Raw genomic sequence first — 21120 nt, 5'->3', positions numbered from 1 at the left:
GCTGGATTCATGGAGCGAATATACAGTCCATCGCTAATATTTCATTTTCTTCCAGATTCCAGCTGCCTTGCTGTAGGATTAAAGAAACGACTACAATGTGAGTCATAGACTGTCTCAGTTCTACAATTGTCACCTCATGTTGCAAGAAAGAGCAATCAAGACCTACTGTGTGTCTTGCATAAGCCTTCTCACCGTCCATAGGATCTTCCCAAAAGTGGGTCCTCTGGTATCTCTGCTTCACTGGAGATGGTTGTTGCTCAACACTATAATCTGGTTCAGCATATGGCGCGTCAAACAGGCAAAGATTCCAATGTTTGCAGAACACCAGTGTCGAGCACCCTCACCCTATAATGTCAAACAAGTAAGTGACATGACGCTGCCCAATCGTTTACAGTTTCACTGATGCATGATATCATAGTTCTCCTCTCATAGCTAAGTCATATGACCTTTAAAATATCAATGGCGGATATGACGGCAGAGCTCTACCAGTCACCATCTAGTTTGATCAGAATTCTAGACAAAATATAAATAAAACCTGACATCATCCTTATTAAACACATTTAACAAATTTTAACAAAAAATTCTCTGGTAGAAATTCATGCTGGTTGTATTCACCTAGTTGTGCTTGCGGGGGTTGAGCTCTGCTCTTTCGGCCCGCCTCTCAATTGTCAATCAACTGTTACTAACTAAATTTTTTTCTACACAAACACACCCCACCAAGAAGCAGCCCGTAACAGCTGTCTAACTCCTAGGTACCTATTCACTGCTAGGTAACAGGGGGCATCAGGGTGAAAGAAACTGCCCATTTTGTTTCTGCCATCACCGAGGATCGAACCCGGACCCTAGGATTACGAGTCCAGTGCGTTGTCCGCACAGCTATCAGGCCCTTTAGATATGGGCCCTTAGCTATGCTGGTCGTGGATATGACTCCCTGGCAGTTCTTCATGCTGCGTGTGGGCAAGAATTATTTGTTAAGTTTTATTTAATGTTTTAAATTAGCATCTTCCTCTGTCTTTCACTGCCAATGCAGCATCAGCTGGTTCGTTGCATGATTACAGCTCAGTTTTTAATTACTTTCCTAATTACCAACTGCAGTTGCAGCAATGGACGCTAGAGAGGCGCACCCGAAATCCACTGGAAAAGTCTTTGGGTAATTGAATAATGTGCAGAAAGCGATGACATCAAATATCGGTTGCTATATAATTAGTAATGATTACTTTATTACAGTTTGCTATTCTTACAGGGATGCTGTCTACTGTCTGTCTTTTCCCTTGCACCTAAGACAGACATAAACGCACGCACGGACACGCGTGCACACGCGAGAAGGGGTCGGTGACGTTCAAAGAGGAGCGTGAAACTCGATACATCAACAGGGGGACCCTCAATTTGCAGGCGGGCGGACCAAGCATGCAGGGGACAGCAGCGGCCGCCGCCCAGGTATTGATGTCTGGCCACCTGTCACTGCCTGCTCTCCTCGTGTCATGTCTCTTAATGTGCCTACTCTATCCACTCCCTACCCTGCCCCTTCTCCTCCGCTCTTCCCTGCCCTTTCCCTCTTAACTTCCCACACTCTTTCTAACTTGTACAACCCCTTTCTTCGCTCCAATCATCTTTCTATCCTACACCCATTCCTGTTTTCTTCCCTTTCCCTTTCTACCCTGAACCCTTTCGCTTCCCTCACCACTTTCTTCTTTTTTGCTGTCACCTAACCTTCCCCCCCCCCTCTTTTCCTCCCTTCCCTGTTATCTTTACCCTTGACCACTTCCTTCTTCTCCTCACCTATCTTTCCTCTCACATCTTCCCTCTTTCCATCCCCTTCCCTTTTCTCTGTCCTCATTTCCTTTCCCCACTGACAGTCAGCTATGACACTACAAACACGAACAATGTCAGCCATGACACCGACAGTGCCACCATGAACACTGACAGTGCCACCATGAACACTGACAGTGCCACCATGAACACTGACAGTGCCACCATGAACACAGTGCCACCATGACACCAGCGAGCCTTACACACAGACCAGGGCTCTCCTGGTACTTTGGTCATCAGCAAGCTTTGGTTAGTCACTTTATCTCCTTTGTGTGTCCCAGACCGAGATCTGAGAGTACCTGGGAGTTGAGATCTCTGTCTCTCCTGTCATAATTCTCACACTGGTGTACTGCATCACCCACTCTGGGTGCAGTGCAATGTACACTCTTGGTAGAGTGTATATATATTGCTATATGTAGTGTGGTAACCATTCTAGATAAGATTCTACACATACGGATATACTATTTGAGTTGAGTGTCAAAAGTCTTTAGAGTATAGAATACTGTCAGTGATGATGTAACTTTCCGTGTACACCCAAAACGCCATCCTGGGTATGATGAGTGAAGTATACTAAGTCAGTGTGGGTGTAGCATGCCAAATACACCTAGAACACCATCCTGGGTATGATGGGTGAAATATACTAAGTCAGTGTGGCAGTAGCATGCCAAGTACACCCAGAACGCCCCCTGGATATGACATAGTGGCAGCGAGGACACAGAAACTAGAAGTGTGTGAATATTTAAGCCGGTCTGAGCATGGCGGCCGGTCGCCAACGGTATCAAATAACACACTGTGAGATTTATCGACTCCCGGCACACCACTGGTGCCCTGGGGCGCCCTGCACCCCTCCTGCCTCCTGCATTCACTCCGTGTGCACCTGTGTCTGTACAGCGGGCACCTGTCTCTGTACAGTGTGCGCGCGCTACAGATTGTGTATGTGTGAGTTCAAATACGAATGATTGTGTAAAAATGTAACTTGCCTAAATGTATTCACCTGTATGTGATTGCAAGATCTTCAACTCCTAGACACGGCCAATCAGTTAGCGGATATGGCTTCGAACCTTCGTGCATTTTATCATTCCTTTTCCTGAAACTATGTATATCTTGAATGTCTCCTCTGAGCCTTTCCACGTAGCTGGGTGGTTTTGATCCACTGACCAGCCGTCCTACGAACCAAGAGATATTGCACACAATCAACCTACACACCAGGTGGACACAACCCACACACCTGGTGGACACACCTGGTTTAACATGGGTATTGCTCAATGTTTAGGTTTCTGAAATCTACGCGAATGTGTGACAGTGTTGCATACGTCGCTGATTGAATCCAGTTACCATGTGCTTCAGGTCATCTTTTTCATTTTACTTCTCATTACGTGGCATTGTCCCCGTGGCGTCCGACTCCTGTCCATAACCACATCACCTCACAACTACCAGGAATAGGGAAAGGAAGCCATTTCTTAGGCCATGTCTCTAGTATGACGGTACATCAGCAACTTTCTGCAATCCTCCTCTGTATTGATTCATCGTCAGTTGTGCATCGCCAGCAAACAGTGAATAGTTATATCATGTTTTGATATGTTATGTCATTGACGCACAGTATGGCTTATAATAATGATCCCTGTTATACTCCATCTAGTAATTCCCTCCATTCCAATATCTACAGCATCACTACCACTCTTCCTTTCCTGTTGAATATACATGTTATAAATTTGTTTTATACATATACATTTGTTTTACATTTCCTCTTCATCAACCTCCTCCAAAGGATACCTGATCAACCAGGCTGTGACTCATACGTCAGGCTGCGAGCAGCCGCGTCCAACAGCCTGGTTGATCAGTCCGACAACCAGGAGGCCTGGTCGACGACCGGGCCGCGGGGACGCTAAGCCCCGGAAGCACCTCAAGGTAACCTTAAAAATTCTTCTGAGAATCTTGTATATCAATATTATGTCTCCATGATTCCGTCTCGCTATGTTTGGTGATGTTCAGCTCCCTCAGTCTCTCCTCAAAACCTAATCTTCATAGTTCTGGAACAAGACTCGTTTCTTGCTTCTGAAAGTTGGTTTAATTTTATGTTTCTTCTGGTGAGGGTTCCAGGTGGGGGCGACATGCTTCAGAATAGGCCTCACATAGTGGGGCCTCGCGGCTGAGTGGACAGCGCTCTGGGGTCGTAGTCCCAAGCCGTCCTACGAACCAAGAGATATTGCACACAATCAACCTACACACCAGGTGGACACAACCCACACACCTGGTGGACACACCTGGTTTAACATGGGTATTGCTCAATGTTTAGGTTTCTGAAATCTACGCGAATGTGTGACAGTGTTGCATACGTCGCTGATTGAATCCAGTTACCATGTGCTTCAGGTCATCTTTTTCATTTTACTTCTCATTACGTGGCATTGTCCCCGTGGCGTCCGACTCCTGTCCATAACCACATCACCTCACAACTACCAGGAATAGGGAAAGGAAGCCATTTCTTAGGCCATGTCTCTAGTATGACGGTACATCAGCAACTTTCTGCAATCCTCCTCTGTATTGATTCATCGTCAGTTGTGCATCGCCAGCAAACAGTGAATAGTTATATCATGTTTTGATATGTTATGTCATTGACGCACAGTATGGCTTATAATAATGATCCCTGTTATACTCCATCTAGTAATTCCCTCCATTCCAATATCTACAGCATCACTACCACTCTTCCTTTCCTGTTGAATATACATGTTATAAATTTGTTTTATACATATACATTTGTTTTACATTTCCTCTTCATCAACCTCCTCCAAAGGATACCTGATCAACCAGGCTGTGACTCATACGTCAGGCTGCGAGCAGCCGCGTCCAACAGCCTGGTTGATCAGTCCGACAACCAGGAGGCCTGGTCGACGACCGGGCCGCGGGGACGCTAAGCCCCGGAAGCACCTCAAGGTAACCTTAAAAATTCTTCTGAGAATCTTGTATATCAATATTATGTCTCCATGATTCCGTCTCGCTATGTTTGGTGATGTTCAGCTCCCTCAGTCTCTCCTCAAAACCTAATCTTCATAGTTCTGGAACAAGACTCGTTTCTTGCTTCTGAAAGTTGGTTTAATTTTATGTTTCTTCTGGTGAGGGTTCCAGGTGGGGGCGACATGCTTCAGAATAGGCCTCACATAGTGGGGCCTCGCGGCTGAGTGGACAGCGCTCTGGGGTCGTAGTCCCAAGGGCCCGGGTTCGATCCCCGGAAGAACAGAATACAATGGGCAGAGTTTCTTTCACCCTGGCGTTCCTGTTTACCTGGCAGTAAATAGGTACCTGGGAGTAAGACAGCTGCTACGGGCTGTTTCTTGGGGATGTGTGTGTATGGGCGCGTGTGTTAGAGAAATAAATGAAGTAGACATAAGAGGAAAATAAAGTGGTTAGAAAGGCGGGGTCCAAGAACTAATAGCTCGATTCTACAGACACAAATAGTAAATATATCGTGAACACAGCTGTGATGTCGCCCTTTCGACACGTCTGTATGTGTGTATACTCAACTAAGGAACGATCCTAGATGCATTTCTCTGTGTACGTGCTTGTGTACTCACCTAGTTGTGTTTGCGGGGGTTGAGCTCTGGCTCTTTGGTCCCGCCTCTCAACTGTCAATCAACAGGTGTACAGGTTCCTGAGCCTACTGGGCTCTATCATATCTACACTTGAAACTGTGTATGGAGTCAGCCTCCACCACATCACTTCCTAATGCATTCCATTTGTCAACCACTCTGACACTAAAAAAGTTCTTTCTAATATCTCTCTCTGGCTCATTTGGGCACTCAGTTTTCTCCTGTGTGTGTGTGTGCCTGTGCCTGTGTGTGTGTGTGCCTGTGTGTGTGTGTGTGTGCCTGTGCCTGTGTGTGTGTGTGTGTGTGTGTGTGTGTGTGTGTGTGTGTGTGTGTGTGTGTGTGTGTGTGTGTGTGCGCGCGCGCGCGTGCGTGCCTGAGTGTGTGTCTGTGTGCGTGTGCATGTCGTGTCACTGTGTATCGAATTATTAATTTCGTCCACTGGATACCACTTGCGTGTACATTTGCAGTTTAGTGTGTTTGTATTTCTGGCTTGGCGGATGGCTACACAAGCGACTGTAAAAAACACACACACACACACGTGTTTATTCTCTTGCGTAGAAAAACGTCTCAGTTCAATTTAAAATCTTGAGTAAACAAACATACGCATCCACAATTTCACCCCCCCCCTTCCACATGATCCGTATAGTGTGAATAATACGAATAATGCGCAGACGTATGCGGATTCTTGTATGGATCCAAGACGTACAAACACCCCCCCCCCTCCACCACCACAGTCACATCTTCGTGCCTGGGTTCTACTGCGCGACGGAGCTCCCTTTATACTACTGCTCCACACGCTACTCACTCCTTCCTAAAGCCGCCACTGTAAATTTGACACAAGTCGTAACCCACATTAGAAACGTCAAAATTCCATGATTCCAGTAATCTATGTCAATTCCATGTCAATACGCCCTGCAAGACTGGCGGTGGGGGGCTAGGAGGGATTTTGGAATGGGGTGGGTTGGGAGAAGGTGGGTTTTGGTGATGGTTGCGGTCTGGGAGGGAATTTAGTTCAACGCAGATGGTTGATTAGATAGAGGAAAGTGGTATAATATTTATGCTTTGTGACATGTGTGTGTGTACTCATCTAGTTGTGGTTGCGGGTGTTGAGCTCTGGCTCTTTGGTCTCGCCTCTCAACTGGTGTACAGATTCCTGAGCCTACTGGGCTCTATTATAGTTATATTTGAAACTGTGTATGGAGACTGCCTCCACATCACCGTCTAATGCACGTGTGTGTGTGTGTGTGTGTGTGTGTGTGTGTGTGTGTGTGTGTGTGTGTGTGTGTGTGTGTGTGTGTGTGTGTGTGTGTGTGTGTGTGTGTGTGTGTGTGTTTACTATTTGTGTCTGCAGAATCGAGCTACTAGCTCTTGGACCCCGCCTTTCTAATCAACCTTATATTATATCTACTACATATATTTCTGTCTTTTTATTTATCTTTAACACACGCAAAAACATATATATCCAGGAAGCAGCTCGTAGCAGCTGTCTAACTTCCAGGTACCTATTTACTGCTAGATGAACAGCTGCATCAGAGTGAAAGAAACTGCTCATTCGTTTCTCTCTCGGCCGGGAATCGAACCCGGACCCCTAAGACTACAACCCCCGAGCACTTGGGACAGCGCTCTGTGAGCCAGTGGAAGGGTGGTGGGCGGCACGAGACTATTCAGGTGGATCGATTTTGGGAAGGAGGGGGTAGGGGGTTGATCTGTAATGTTATAATCAAAATTTATTACTTTTGCCGCTACGGGCAAAGAACAACGAGTAGAATATTGTTGTAATTTTCCTAAAACCAGTGCATAATGTTTTACTCTAATGTAAGAATATAATAATTGGTTTTATTTTTTGTTTAATATTTAGTCAAGCAGTAGTCGGTGGCATTGCTAAACTCGCCATGTGGTTCAGTATGTGACTGTGGTGTGTGGTTCTCTCTCTCTCTCTTGAAGCTTCCAAAGCACCAGCAATTTAAAAAATGTATAAAAAAATTAAAAGATCCAACGACTAAAAATATTATCTCCGTGGACTAATTAACTAAGATCTATAATTAATATATTCTAGACTCTTTCCAACCACTTCTCATTTGTTTTATTTTTTTAAAGCTTGTTCTGTTACATTCCTTTCCTGTTCCTCCATCCCTCTTCCTCTTCTCTAATCTCCGTCCTTTTTCCACAATCATCTTAATATTCTCTCCTCTTACTACTTTTCCTCACTCTCTCCTCTCCCATGGCCAGTTCTTTTCCCGCTCTCCTTCATCTGTTCACTACTCTCTCCCTTCCAATTCTTCGCCAAACTCTCCTTCCTCAGAATTCTCCCTCTCGCCCTGCTCAGCCACTCCCCTCTCACAGTTCTCGTTTAATTAAGACGGAAGCATTTTCTCTCACAAATAAAAGAAATGCTTTTGTGGGGTGTGGACCCGCCAAAAATCACCCAGTCTTGAGAAATGAGCTAGTTTTGGGTGGACCGCTGGTGGTGAACCGCTGGTGGTGGACCGATGGTGGTGAACCGCTGGTGGTGGACCGATGGTGGTAGACCGATGATGGCGGAGGACCACCACCAATAGTTGTTTCCAAACTCGCTTTATAGTTGTTGGTAGTTGACTGGTGCTGGCTGGAATGTTGTTGACATCCACAACAACCTCGTTATGTGTTTTGTTCTCTGGCTCGTCTGAATGTGCTTTCATTTCCATAGATCACTTTAGAATGATCACAATCGACTTGAGAATAGTCCAGGACGGACCGAAACGTCGTCGTCCCTTCACTTTCTAGTGTGTGGTTTGGTCAACATATTTCAGCCACGTTATTGTGACTCCTCGTCTCCATAGATCCCTTCCATTGGTAGGGACCCGTTTCTTATGACTCCTTGTAGTCGAAGATTCCGAGTAGGAGAGCTGTGGTGATTTAGTTAATTTTACCTGATGACTGTCTATTGATTCGAGATGCATTGGGTTTAATCGGCTGTTTTGAAATGAGTAGTAACCAATATATTATTATAATTGCAACTTGCATAATAAACATTTCCATCTTAAGCGTGGAGGCATTGCTTGCCACTCTGGGTAGTGGAATATGCAAGTGAGCAGGGAGCCGCTGTTGCATGGGTGGATTGATTTACAGAGCCATCCGTGTTGCATGTGACTAAGTGTTGGTGGCTATGTTACGAGTCACTGAGACAGTTTACCGTGACGATAGTTTGGAGAAACATTTCGCATTCCCTACGTGTACCTAGGAAACCCAGGAATGGGGGATTCCATGCTATCAATGACATAAATGTTATCTCGAATTTCCTACCGTGATTCTGATAGGTTGAGTCGCAGTTCCACAGCAAGGACGCTCACGGGGCGATTTGTCGTGTGATGTGGTAAATCGAATCCTTACTATTGAGATATTGTTTGCCTGATAGTGCTTGAAACTTTCTTGATGAGAATGGTCTTCGGAGAAGGCGTAAACGCCTTTTTTGGGGGTTAGGGGTGGAAGGGGAGGGGTTGAGGTGGTTGGGAGATTGCGCGGAGGGGAAAGGAATGATGGGGCGTGGTACAGTAAATAATTAAGTGTGAAACAGGGAATCAAACGTCAATACGATGAGTGTGTGTGTGTTTGGAAGCTAAGTTTGTTGTTTTGTATTATTTGTTCACAAGTATTTGAATATACAGGAGAATGCTTAGACATTGGGTTCATACTAACCTAATTGTGCTTGAGGAGGTAGGGGGCTGAGTTTGGGTTCTTTGGTCGCGTCTCTCAACTGCCAATCAGCTGGTGTACTGATACCAGAGGGGTTTATCACATCTACATTTGAAACTGTGTATGAAGTCTGCGTCCACTACATCACTACTTAATGTGATGTGTACTCACCTAGTTGTGCTTGTGGGGGCTAAGCTTCGGCTTTTTGTTCCCGCCTCTCAACTATCAATCTACCGGTGTACAGATTCCTGAACTTCTAGAGCTCTATCATATCTAGTGTGTGTTTGTGTGTGTGTGTGTGTGTGTGTGTGTGTACGTGAGTGAATGTTTGTATGTTTGTGTTTTAGAGGGGTGTAGGGTAAGACGAGAAGGTGAAGGACAAGGGGCGGCGATGGTAGGATGAGACAGGGAGGCGTGTTTGTATATGTTTGTCTGGGTGGCGCCTACACTTCATTTTTCTAATATATAAATATATATATATATATATATATATATATATATATATATATAACCTTTTTAAATTATAGATCAACTGCTAGTAACATCATGCGAACACTTCATAGTTTGATTTAGACTGCCGCACACCTGTCCAGCCATAACTGTAATTATCTATATATATCACTGACAAATCTAGCTAATTAATCTAAATCTACATTAAACACTATAATATCATAATTATTAAGTGCTATATTGTTATTATGAGTTTCAAGGAAATAATAACAATAATAAGTTGTGTTCACTAACTTAATTATAAATATACAGACATTTATGTACAAAGTTTTTTAATTTGAATTTGATACAAGTCGCCAAGGTTCTCACACAATTTGCCCCCACCAGGAGTTGGTCAGGAAGCAGGCTGCAGGTCAGGAGCAAGGCTGCAGGTCAGGAGCAAGGCTGCAGGTCAGGAGCAAGGCTGCAGGTCAGGAGCAAGGCTGCAGGTCAGGAGCAAGGCTGCAGGTCAGGAGCAAGGCTGCAGGTCAGGAGCTAGGCTGCAGGTCAGGAGCAAGGCTGCAGGTCAGGAGCAAGGCTGCAGGTCAGGAGCAAGGCTGCAGGTCAGGAGCAAGGCTGCAGGTCAGGAACAAGGCTGCAGGTCAAGAGATAGACTGCAGGCCACGACGCAGGCTTCAGGTTACCTCCAGGATAACGACCTCATTGACGCAGGAGTGGCAGGCAGGTCCCAGGAATTCGGGCACGGGTAAAGATGAGGTGTTGACAAAGTGACAAATGTGTGCGTGTTCATTACAGCCCACAACCCTACCACTTGACAAGACGAGGAAGTGAAAATATGTGGAGATAGAGATAGATAGGGGGGGAGGGAGAGGGAGAGGGAGGGAGAGAGAGAGAGAGAGAGAGAGAGAGAGAGAGAGAGAGAGAGAGAGAGAGAGAGAGAGAGAGAGAGAGAGAGAGAGAGAGAGAGAGAGAGAGAGAGAGAGAGAGAGAGACCATCACGCCATGATTACTCCACAGGGAGTACTAATGAAGTCTGATGGAAACTTTAACAACATTAAAGTGAACTACTTAATTACCATGAAGAAAAGAGCCACTTCACCCTTCATACGTGAGTGTGAGCAGCTTTCTCTTCGCTTCATGGTACACCAGACGCTGTGACCTACAGCTGCTAACGAGGATGAACTTTGCATCGCTTGAGGTGACATGATCTATATATACTAAATATTTATGGGTACTGAAAATATTGATTAAAAACAGTATTCATGGAAATTTGACCAACTAACGAATGTGAGGGAAAACTAGGTGTACATTCAGTGTAAAGAAGGTAGCTTCAAACACAACTGGATATGTTAGAAATCAAGGAATTCGGGAGTCATTGCATCAGAAAACTGATGGGAAGGCAGAGACCAGGAGTTGAAGTTACCTCGAATATCATCTTATTATGCCTCACTTTACTGCTGCTGTTGAAGTGCAGATGCAGATAAATGCGCTTTATTTACTTTAGTTTATTGGATTTGATAATCACGTTAAGAAATTAGACACACTAACATAAACGTCTCCTCACCTGCGTTTATACAAAATAAATAGACTCCAAGAAGCAACACACCTCGGCCTCGTAGGGGCCTCGTAGCCTGGTGGATAGCGCGCAGGACTCGTAATTCTGTGGCGCGGGTTCGATTCCCGCACGAGGCAGAAACAAATGGGCAAAGTTTCTTTCACCCTAAGTGCCCCTGTTACCTAGCAGTAAATAGGTACCTGGGAGTTAGTCAGCTGTCACGGGCTGCTTCCTGGGGTGTGTGTGTGTGTGTGGTGTGGGGGAGAAGAAAAAAAAAAAAAAAAAAAAGTAGTTAGTAAACAGTTGATTGACAGTTGAGAGGCGGGCTGAAAGAGCAAAGCTCAACCCCCGCAAAAACACAACTAGTAAACACAATGAATACCAATAGAACAAGAGGGCACGTATGGAAGCACGAGACTCAGATGAATCACAGAGATGTTAGAAAGTTTTCCTTTAGCGTAAGAATAGTGGGAAAATGAAATAAACTAAAGGAGCAGGTTGAAGAAGTAAACTCAATTCAAAACTTTAAAAGTAGATATGAGAGGGAGTCAGGAGTCACTGCATTAGACAACCGGCGGATAGAAAAGCGGGATCCATGAGCTGGTGTTCGATTCTGCATGCACAAAAAGGTGTGTACAAATAGGTGGACATGTGAGTACACACACACACATTGTAATAAGCGACCAGCTACTGAATAACGGGGCCCAGATGAAACTTCCTAACATGTATATATAAGTGAGTACACATACACATACTTCCCTGATATGTGGGTGTATTTATGCACACACCACTCCCTCACACGCGCCCTCCCACACACCCCTCCCCACTCCCTCACACTGTCACCCACCCTACACACACACACTAACACTTTGTATTTCTGTCAAGTGCTCTAATTTAGTTGTTCTCACCTGTCTATGTTATTTATCTTTGTCTTGCTTCACCCCTACACTTCTTCATTCCTCCCTGACTCCCTTGCTCCCGCTCTCTCTCTCTCTCTGGCTTCCATAAAGCAAAGACTGTGCTTGATGATTACTGAATGGGGAGAGAAAAGAAGAGAAGGAATATAGCAGGGCCACAGGGCAGGGCCACAGGGCAGGGCCACAGGGCAGGGCCACACAGCTGATGACCATGGCAAGGAAGTGTATTCAGCTGTTCTCTTCACTAAAGGTTTCTTTGATGTCTAGAGACGATTTTTTTGTGATGTACGCAAAAAGTTTTAGTAAAAATAAATTGTTTGAATTACCTGTTTACGTTTGTTTCACATTATGTAATACTTTTATGAGAGATTCCATTTTAAAACATCATGGAGAGTACACCAAAAGCCAGGTTAACACTTTGCCACTTTGCAACTCAAAAGCCACTCTCACTCAACACTCAAAAGCCACTTTGAGCCGATACTCTTCGAATTGGGCCTAGAGGCCTAACTAGTTACCTCGATCACTAAAAATATGGCCGCCATAGTGGGAAAAATCTCGCCATCCTAGACTCGTGCACCCAACCAAAAATTCACCCAAGGCACCAAGAAAACATTTTGTCAAGAGAACAGCTGTGTACACTTCCATGCAATGCTCACCTCCTGTGTCGCCCCAGTATTAAAAGGGATGGTAGAGGGAAGAAGGGAAAAGAGGAGAACCAGTGTTAAATGGTTTTAGTGTTGGTGGTAATAGCTAAATGACCTCTACTTATGGCCAGAGAGAGAGAGAGAGAGAGAGAGAGAGAGAGAGAGAGAGAGAGAGAGAGAGAGAGAGAGAGAGAGAGAGAGAGAGAGAGAGAGAGAGAGAGAGAGAGAGAGAGAGAGAGAGACAGAGACAGAGAGAGAGAGAGAGAGAGAGAGAGAGAGAGAGAGAGAGAGAGAGAGAGAGAGAGAGAGAGAGAGAGAGAGAGAGAGAGAGAGAGAGAGAGAGAGAGAGAGAGAGAGAGAGAAAGAGGGGTTCACTGTGAGAACGAAGAGATCACTCGTATCTTTCGCTTCTCGTGTCACAAGTATCCCATTACCAATAAAGAACATGGATAATAACAATATGTCTATATTATTTTAAATACAGAAAAAAGTTCTTCTCTACTACATAACTCTGAGGTCACACACCACCTTCTCTACGACATATCCCTCCCAACCTTCACCCACCCCACTCTCACTCTCTCTCTCCCTCATACAATTCAAAATTCCCCACCTCACTCCCAAACACTCGCAGCGATGCGACCTTTCCTTCATCTGATTACCTGAAGCAGGCACCGTATTTCACCTGTCCAATTAAAGGCTTCAGGCAGGGGAGAGGAGTCCCTCGAGGCCAGCGAGGGGAAAGGGGAAATAGGACGGTGAAGGATGAACTGCAATCTATCTCATACTACCAGAATATAAACTACTAGGTTGGTGCAGGCAAATTGTTGTTATTTTCTGTTTAATGTCTACCACAGACGTGGCCATTCGTTTACAGAGATAGCCAGCATATATACATTTTTCTTGTCCTACATGTCTGTTCCACTACATATAATGTAGTGGAACAGACGTCCACTCATCCACAGAGGTAATTTAAGTGATTATATATTGGGAAATTATCATTCTAACCAGCTTATATTTTCGTCTGTTCCATACTGACAGGACCAAAGAATGGCTTCAGTACAGAGCACTCATCCTCAGGCGATTCTAGTATTTTTTATGAGCTTAAATTAAAATTGCATCTTTTACATTACAAAGATGAGTACTTGGGCGAGCTGAGCCTCGCCTTCATGTTGGTATAGGGATGGCAACTCACCTTCCTTCCTTCCCAGGTGTGTCTCGCCTTCCTGCTCTTTACTCTATGTATCTTACATCTCTTTTACTCTTTATTGTAAGGTAGGTCTCGTCCTGGACCCTCCAACCCCCGCCTGGACTCTACAACTCCCGCCTGGACTCTACAACTCCCGCCTAGACTCTACAACCCCCGCCTGGACTCTACAACCCCAGCCTGGACTCTATAACCCCCGCCTGGACTCTACAACCCCCGCCTGGATTCTACAATCCCCGCCTGGACTCTACAACCCCCGCCTGGACTCTACAACCCCCGCTAGGACTCTATAAACCCCGCCTGGACTCTACAACCCCCGCCTGGACTCTACAACCCCCGCCTGGACTCTACAACCCCCGCCTAGACTCTATAACCCCCGCCTGAACTCTACAATCCCCTCCCGTTCTCTCAATCTTAAACCGTTTATACAAATCAAGAACAAAACTGCCCCTGAGGCACTCCACCTTGTAACGTCACTCCAGTCTGGCAAATTACCATTGTGAACTACCATTTGTGCCCAGACAACCCGTTACCCAGCCATCATAGTACACGACCGTCTGAACATATGGATATGGATATGGATTTGATGTCCAAATGGTTTGAAAAGGATAGCCATCTCAAACTCCAACACTGTGCTCGGATACAACTTCAGCAGGCTACCTACCTTCACCCAGTACGTCTTCCAGAAGACAGCTATGGCTAAGGGTTCCCCTGTCAAGGCTATTCCGCTTCAGGCAAGTCTCACCCTACATCAAGCTCCACCTGTACAAAATGAACCATGTGCTTGTGTTGTTTAATGCAACCTTCGGTGAGATTGATACTACTGATGTCTATTACTCTAATATCACCGAAAAAAGATTGACCAAACACTTACAATTTCTATGAACACCTGCCTGGAATTTCTACTTATTTGGTGACTAAATGTTGCACTTAGTCTCAATTTTTTGTTTCCATGAATTTATTGATAATCAACATTAAATTGATGAATTAACATTAATTATAATATTTCAATATTCATGAAACGTCAATGTTGTGACGTTTTGCCTATGCAACCGTGCCAAGGAAGGCCAGGTGCACAGGCAGGTCCCGACTCACCTGTGGACTGTAAACTATGTGGAGAGCCTCATGTCCACTGCAGACGTGGCGTCACAATAACGTGGCTGAAATATGTTGGCCAAACAACACTAAAAAGTGAAGGGACGACGACGTTTCCGTCCGTCCTGGACCATTCTCAAATCAATTCCCTCATGTCTGCTATTCTGTAATAATGAATTTTATAAATCATGTTTATTACAAATATTATCAACCTATCTATATATAAATATCAAATTACAGGGTAATATTATTGATATAGCACAGTAACAGACACTCTCACCTCACTGTTCGAGCTCTTCAAATGATCAGAACAGAAAAAGGTAGCCGCCATCTGCGCCATTTAAAAAAATATGTTGTGACGAACGTTACTCAGCTCCACGGGTCTTGCTGTGACGCGCTACAACGTCGCATTTAGACGTATACTTTACCCAAGGTCAAAAACTGTCGTACTAGAAAATGGTAGCGGCTCGCGAAATTGACGTAATGTTCCGCTTTCTGTTCGTGGGTCCTCTGGCAGGTTAGGATCAGGCACTTTAGTATGACAGTTTCTTGACGTTGGGAACGCTCGCGAGAACAGGTTAGAGTATGACTCTTAAAGCAATAAGAACAGTGTTAAGGCGACGGCGTCCTTAACGGTGTACGGTAACCCTCCCAGTACCAGGAGTCACAGACCACTGACGTCTCCTTAACAGTTATTCAACAGTTTACAAGTTCCACAGGTCTAAGATATTTATATCTTAGCCAAGATGCCCTTGGCACAACCGTGTAACACTTGAAAGCCAACACGGTGCAGTCAGTACATAGCAAGTCACAATGAGTAGATCTTTTAAGTGCACTTGCAAGGACTTTGTAAATCATTATCAGAAAACAAAGATTGGTTTGTGACTCCTGGCTTAGGGTCTCCGTACGTGAACCAGAAAATAGTACATTACCACTTTGCTCAGTCTTCACTCTTCTAACAGCAGTACAGTTGTCTCCAGCAACCTGTGAATAAAATATAAATTTGTAAGTACTAAAATTCTGTAAATTTTACATTAAGCCTACCTCATACTTAATTGGTAAACTATGAAACTACAACTAATTTAAATTCAAAAACTAATAATTCCTATGAACTTAGTTTATTCTCAATTGAAATTTGTTGTAAACACTAATGATAATATTAGTCCAGTGACCCTCGGGGGTTCCCTACACCAACGGCCAATCATAATTGTCTAAACATTGAAAAGGTTTTTTCAAGCATTCGAGATATTTCATTAACTTGCACGTTACTTTCTTTCCAACTTCCTATTATGTAGTCTGAACCTTGTGTACCCAGTGTACTCTGTGTACCGTGTGTACCGTGTGTATAGTGTAGACCATATGTAACATGGACACCATGTGTACTAAGTGTACAATGTGAATCATCAATACACTAGTTTGCATATGTGCCGACTAAACCTCACCTAAAACTAAAACTAGTAATGAAAAGCACAAGAACAAGGAGCTGGGATATGAGGACAAGGAGCTAGATATGAGGACAAGGAGCTGGGATATGAGGACAAGGAGCTAGGATATGAGGACAAGGAGCTAGGATATGAGGACAAGGAGCTGGGATATGAGGACAAGGAGCTTGGATATGTGGACAAGGAGCTGGGATATGAGGACAAGGAGCTGGGATATGAGGACAAGGAGCTAGGATATGAGTACAAGGAGCTAGGATATGAGGACAAGGAGCTAGGATATGAGGACAATGAGCTGGGATATGAGGACAATGAGCTGGGATATGAGGACAAGGAGCTGGGACATGAGGACAAGGAGCCAGGATATGAAGACAAGGAGCTAGGATATGAGGACAAGGAGCTAGGATATGAGGACAAGGAGCTGGGATATGAGGACAAGGAGCTGGGACATGAGGACAAGGAGCTGGGATGTGAGGACAAGGAGCTGGGACATGAGGACAAGGAGCTAGGATATGAGGACAAGGAGCTGGGATATGAGGACAAGGAGCTGGGACATGAGGACAAGGAGCTGGGATATGAGGACAAGGAGCTGGGACATGAGGACAAGGAGCTAGGATATGAGGACAAGGAGCTGGGATATGAGGACAAGGAGCTGGGATATGAGGACAAGGAGCTGGGATATGAGGACAAGGAGCTGGGACATGAGGACAAGGAGCTAGGATATGAGGACAATGAGCTAGGATATGAGGACAAGGAGCTAGGATATGAGGACAAGGAGCTGGGATATGAGGACAAGGAGCTGCATGGGACATGAGGACAAGGAGCTAGGATATGAGGACAAGGAGCTGGGATATGAGGACAAGGAGCTGGGACATGAGGACAAGGAGCCAGGATATGAGGACAAGGAGCTGGGATATGAGGACAAGGAGCTGGGATATGAGGACAAGGAGCTGGGACATGAGGACAAGGAGCCAGGATATGAGGACAAGGAGCTAGGATATGAGGACAAGGAGCTAGGATATGAGGACAAGGAGCTGGGATATGAGGACAAGGAGCTGGGACATGAGGACAAGGAGCTAGGATATGAGGACAAGGAGCTGGGATATGAGGACAAGGAGCTAGGATATGAGGACAAGGAGCTAGGATATGAGGACAATGAGCTGGGATATGAGGACAATGAGCTGGGATATGAGGACAAGGAGCTGGGACATGAGGACAAGGAGCCAGGATATGAGGACAAGGAGCTAGGATATGAGGACAAGGAGCTGGGATATGAGGACAAGGAGCTGGGACATGAGGACAAGGAGCCAGGATATGAGGACAAGGAGCTAGGATATGAGGACAAGGAGCTAGGATATGAGGACAAGGAGCTGGGATATGAGGACAAGGAGCTGGGACATGAGGACAAGGAGCTAGGATATGAGGACAAGGAGCTAGGATATGAGGACAAGGAGCTGGGATATGAGGACAAGGAGCTGGGACATGAGGACAAGGAGCTAGGATATGAGGACAAGGAGCTGGGATATGAGGATAAGGAGCCAGGATATGAGGACAAGGAGCTAGGAAATAAGCATGATAAGATGCTGGGATATGAAGACAGGATTTATGATGTAACAGAGGTTACAAAAATGTCACATTCTCAAAGTTTCAGGCAACATTGATGTTTTCATCATGAATATTGTGTCTTGCTTATGTGTTTATTTCTCCCGTCTCTTATTAGCATCCAAAAAATATGTAGGATTTTTAATATCGCTAACAATGCTACATTGCCACACTGATTTGTGTATCACGTGACTGCCGTGTTGCAAGTGCCCTCACCTTGTAGGCCAGATAATATCAGATTAGTACATGTAATAATGGCATTATATTCTGTGCTTCATATGTCTTAAAGCTCCTTCCGGAGGTAAGGAGTGCCAAGATGGCGTCAATTGTGAGGTGTGCTTAAATGGTTGTGTTGTCACAACCACCAGTGAGTTGTGGGTTGGGGAGTGGAAGGGGGTCGGGGGGGGAGGGAGCGGGGATAGGTATATATTAACGTGTGATGGCATCGCAGTTTCAATTCATCTACATCAGAGAGATGATTATCAAGATGGCGCCCACTGGGTGCTCACACTCCCTGGTAAGTGACGTTATCACACGTTACTGGAAGGGAGGAGTGGGCGGCGACAGTCACCAGTGTCAGTTACCACTTGTCATACTGACCACTCCTAATAATGGTCAGTTGTATAGCCAGCTGTGACAGCAGCCAGCTGTAACAATAGCCAGCTGTAGCTAGCCACATGTGACAAAAGCCATCTATGACAGTGCCCAGCTGTAACTATAGCCAGCTGTGTCAGTGGCTAGTTGTGAGTGGCCAGATATGACAAAGCAAGCTGTGACAGTGACATTATAGCAGCGCTCCTCCATCCTTGTCGTGCCCTCCTTTCAATGGTGCCATTAAGTGATTTACCACCTCAGCCGTGGTGACGAGTCAGGACCCAACATGCTCAGAGGTACAGGAGGCACCACGACTCTATAATTCAACCTGTACAGTTTGCTACCCAAAAATATTTAGTGGAATCTGCCTTCCTATTAGCTAATTACCAGCAAATTAACTTTTTAAGTGTATTTCAGCATATATCTATATATGATTCGCGTGCATATGTATTAAATGAGAATCCTCCTGCAGACAAGTTACAGAAATACAGAAATTATTTGAATTATTTCCACTGCGTATGAGTTCATCTTCTAAAACAAATCTGTAATCTCGTACACAAATCGTTTCCTGCACCAGATGACCTTCAAGAGAGGGAATATGGGTCAGAGGGCACCAGTTAACCTCGTTCTAGTAGGAAATGTTGTGTTAACTGCCACGTGTAATTCGATGAAACTCCGAAATTACACTGAGCTTTTCACCTCCTGCCTAGTGAAGGTTGAGAATGTTTCAGACTGTGTGCAGTGTCTCTGAGCCTATTGGGCTCTATCATATCTATATTGGAAACTGTGTATGGAGTCTGCCTCCATCACATCTCTGCCTAATGCTTTCCATTGTTCAGTATTCGATTTTGCATAACTAAACATGTAATATTATCTTATCTATTCTTGAAAACTTTTATTTGTATAAGGGTAAATATTTGATGTATTGATGACTAGTGCCAGAAGAGAAATGAACAGCTTAAAAATGAACATCCTGAATTGACATGATAAATAGGATTATTATATATACTACATTGAACTGAAAAACAGAATTATATATGATAATCCAAACATTATAACCCTGCTAGTGATGGGGGTGCAGCACACACACACACACACACACACACACACACACACACACACACACACACACACACACACACACACACACACACACACACACATACACACACACACACACACACACACACACACACACACAGGTCGCATCCTCCCCAACTCAGCCCTCCTATACATCCCCCCTGCCTCAGCCTCCCAAAACCCCCCTGTCCCTTCCACATTTGCACCTCCACAACGATTCCCCTGCCCCTGCTACATCACACTTGTCAGCGACCCCAGTGGGTCAAGCCATGCCCTCCCCAAACCCACCTTCCCATCCCCCCTCCCCAAATACCCCTTCCCACTCCCCTGCCCCTTCTACCCCATTGACTTCAATTCCATCTACTCCATCCCAGCTTCCACTGCACCCCTCTTCCACTCACCCCCAAACCCCACCCAACCCTCACCCCTCCTATGCACCTCCAGCCCACATTTAACCCCCTCACCTTGTGACCCCCTAACACCTTCCCCCATCTCCCTCTTCCCCTCTTCTACCCCAAAACCCCCACCTACCCCCGATTCCCCCCTATCTAATATACCCTCTCTTCCACTCCCAGCACCCATGCTCCATTCTCATCTCACCTCAGTATCCCTCTTCCCCCCAACCTCTCAACCTCTATCTGACTCTCAGTCTCACTCTATTTCTCAACCCCCCTATGCTATTCAGACCCCTAACTTTCAGACCCATTATGCCCTTCTTACCCCCCTAGATGCCCAGACCCCATTTGCCTACCAGGCATTCCCAGGCACCCCCCTAGCACCCCCCCACTCGCCCCCACAGCCCCCACAGCCCCCACTTGCCCCCCAGACACCCCCCAGTTCCCCCCAGACCCCTGGTGAAAGGGGGAACTCTGACACCCGAGTTTCCAAGAAGAGTCTCAAGGTTTGGTACACCAATGCTGATGGGGTAGCCAATAAAGCAGAAGAGATAAAAGAAAGAGTTAGTGAGGCAGACCCAGACATAGTGGCAATAGTGGAAACTAAAATAAATGGCATGATCTCGGATGCAATCTTTCCAGAGGGGTACCAGGTGATAAGAAAAGAAAGGACACAGAGACAGGGAGGAGGAGTGGCACTACTAATAAAGCGGAAATGGAAGTTTGATGAGCTGGAAAATCCGGGTACCAATGAAAGCACAAGCTTCATACATGGAACCCTGACAGTGGATGGGAAGAAGATTGTAATCTTGATACTCTACAATCCCCCACCAAACAGTAGAAGGCCCAGGCAGGAGTACGAGGACAGCAACAAGACATGTATGGATGAACTGCAGAGGGCAGCAACTTTAGCGCATAGAATGAGAGCGAAGCTGCTGGTCATGGGGGACCTAAATCACGGAGAGATAGATTGGGAAACGAGGAATCCCCATGGCGGGGAGGAGACCTGGGGAGCGAAGCTGGTAGACGTTATTGACAGGAATTTCCTAACACAGCATGTGAAAGAAGATACTAGGGAAA

General features: G+C 45.4%; 1 protein-coding gene across 11 annotated transcripts in view; it reads left to right on the top strand.

Annotated features, from left to right (window-relative positions):
* LOC123772129 (uncharacterized) overlaps window positions 1-18057 on the top strand; it is a 47269-nt gene extending 29212 nt beyond the window's left edge. For 2 of the 11 annotated variants that reach the window (XM_069311096.1, XM_069311100.1), the window contains exons 2-5: window positions 56-361; window positions 1244-1437; window positions 9903-10235; window positions 13908-18057. In XM_069311096.1, the coding sequence (XP_069167197.1) occupies window positions 17134-18030 (897 nt within the window). In that variant the 5' untranslated portion in view covers window positions 56-361; window positions 1244-1437; window positions 9903-10235; window positions 13908-17133 and the 3' untranslated portion in view covers window positions 18031-18057. Of the gene's footprint in view, window positions 1-55; window positions 362-1243; window positions 1438-9902 lie in introns of all 11 variants that reach the window. The other 9 variants (XM_069311094.1, XM_069311091.1, XM_069311097.1 and 6 more) reach the window with 7 other exon arrangements.
* Window positions 18058-21120: the final 3063 nt, after the last annotated feature.

The sequence above is a fragment of the Procambarus clarkii genome, chromosome 69, assembly GCF_040958095.1.
Source record: "Procambarus clarkii isolate CNS0578487 chromosome 69, FALCON_Pclarkii_2.0, whole genome shotgun sequence".
Lineage (NCBI taxonomy): Eukaryota > Metazoa > Arthropoda > Malacostraca > Decapoda > Cambaridae > Procambarus > Procambarus clarkii.
Note: the sequence above shows the minus strand (reverse complement) of the source record. Positions and strands in the feature narration are given on the sequence as shown.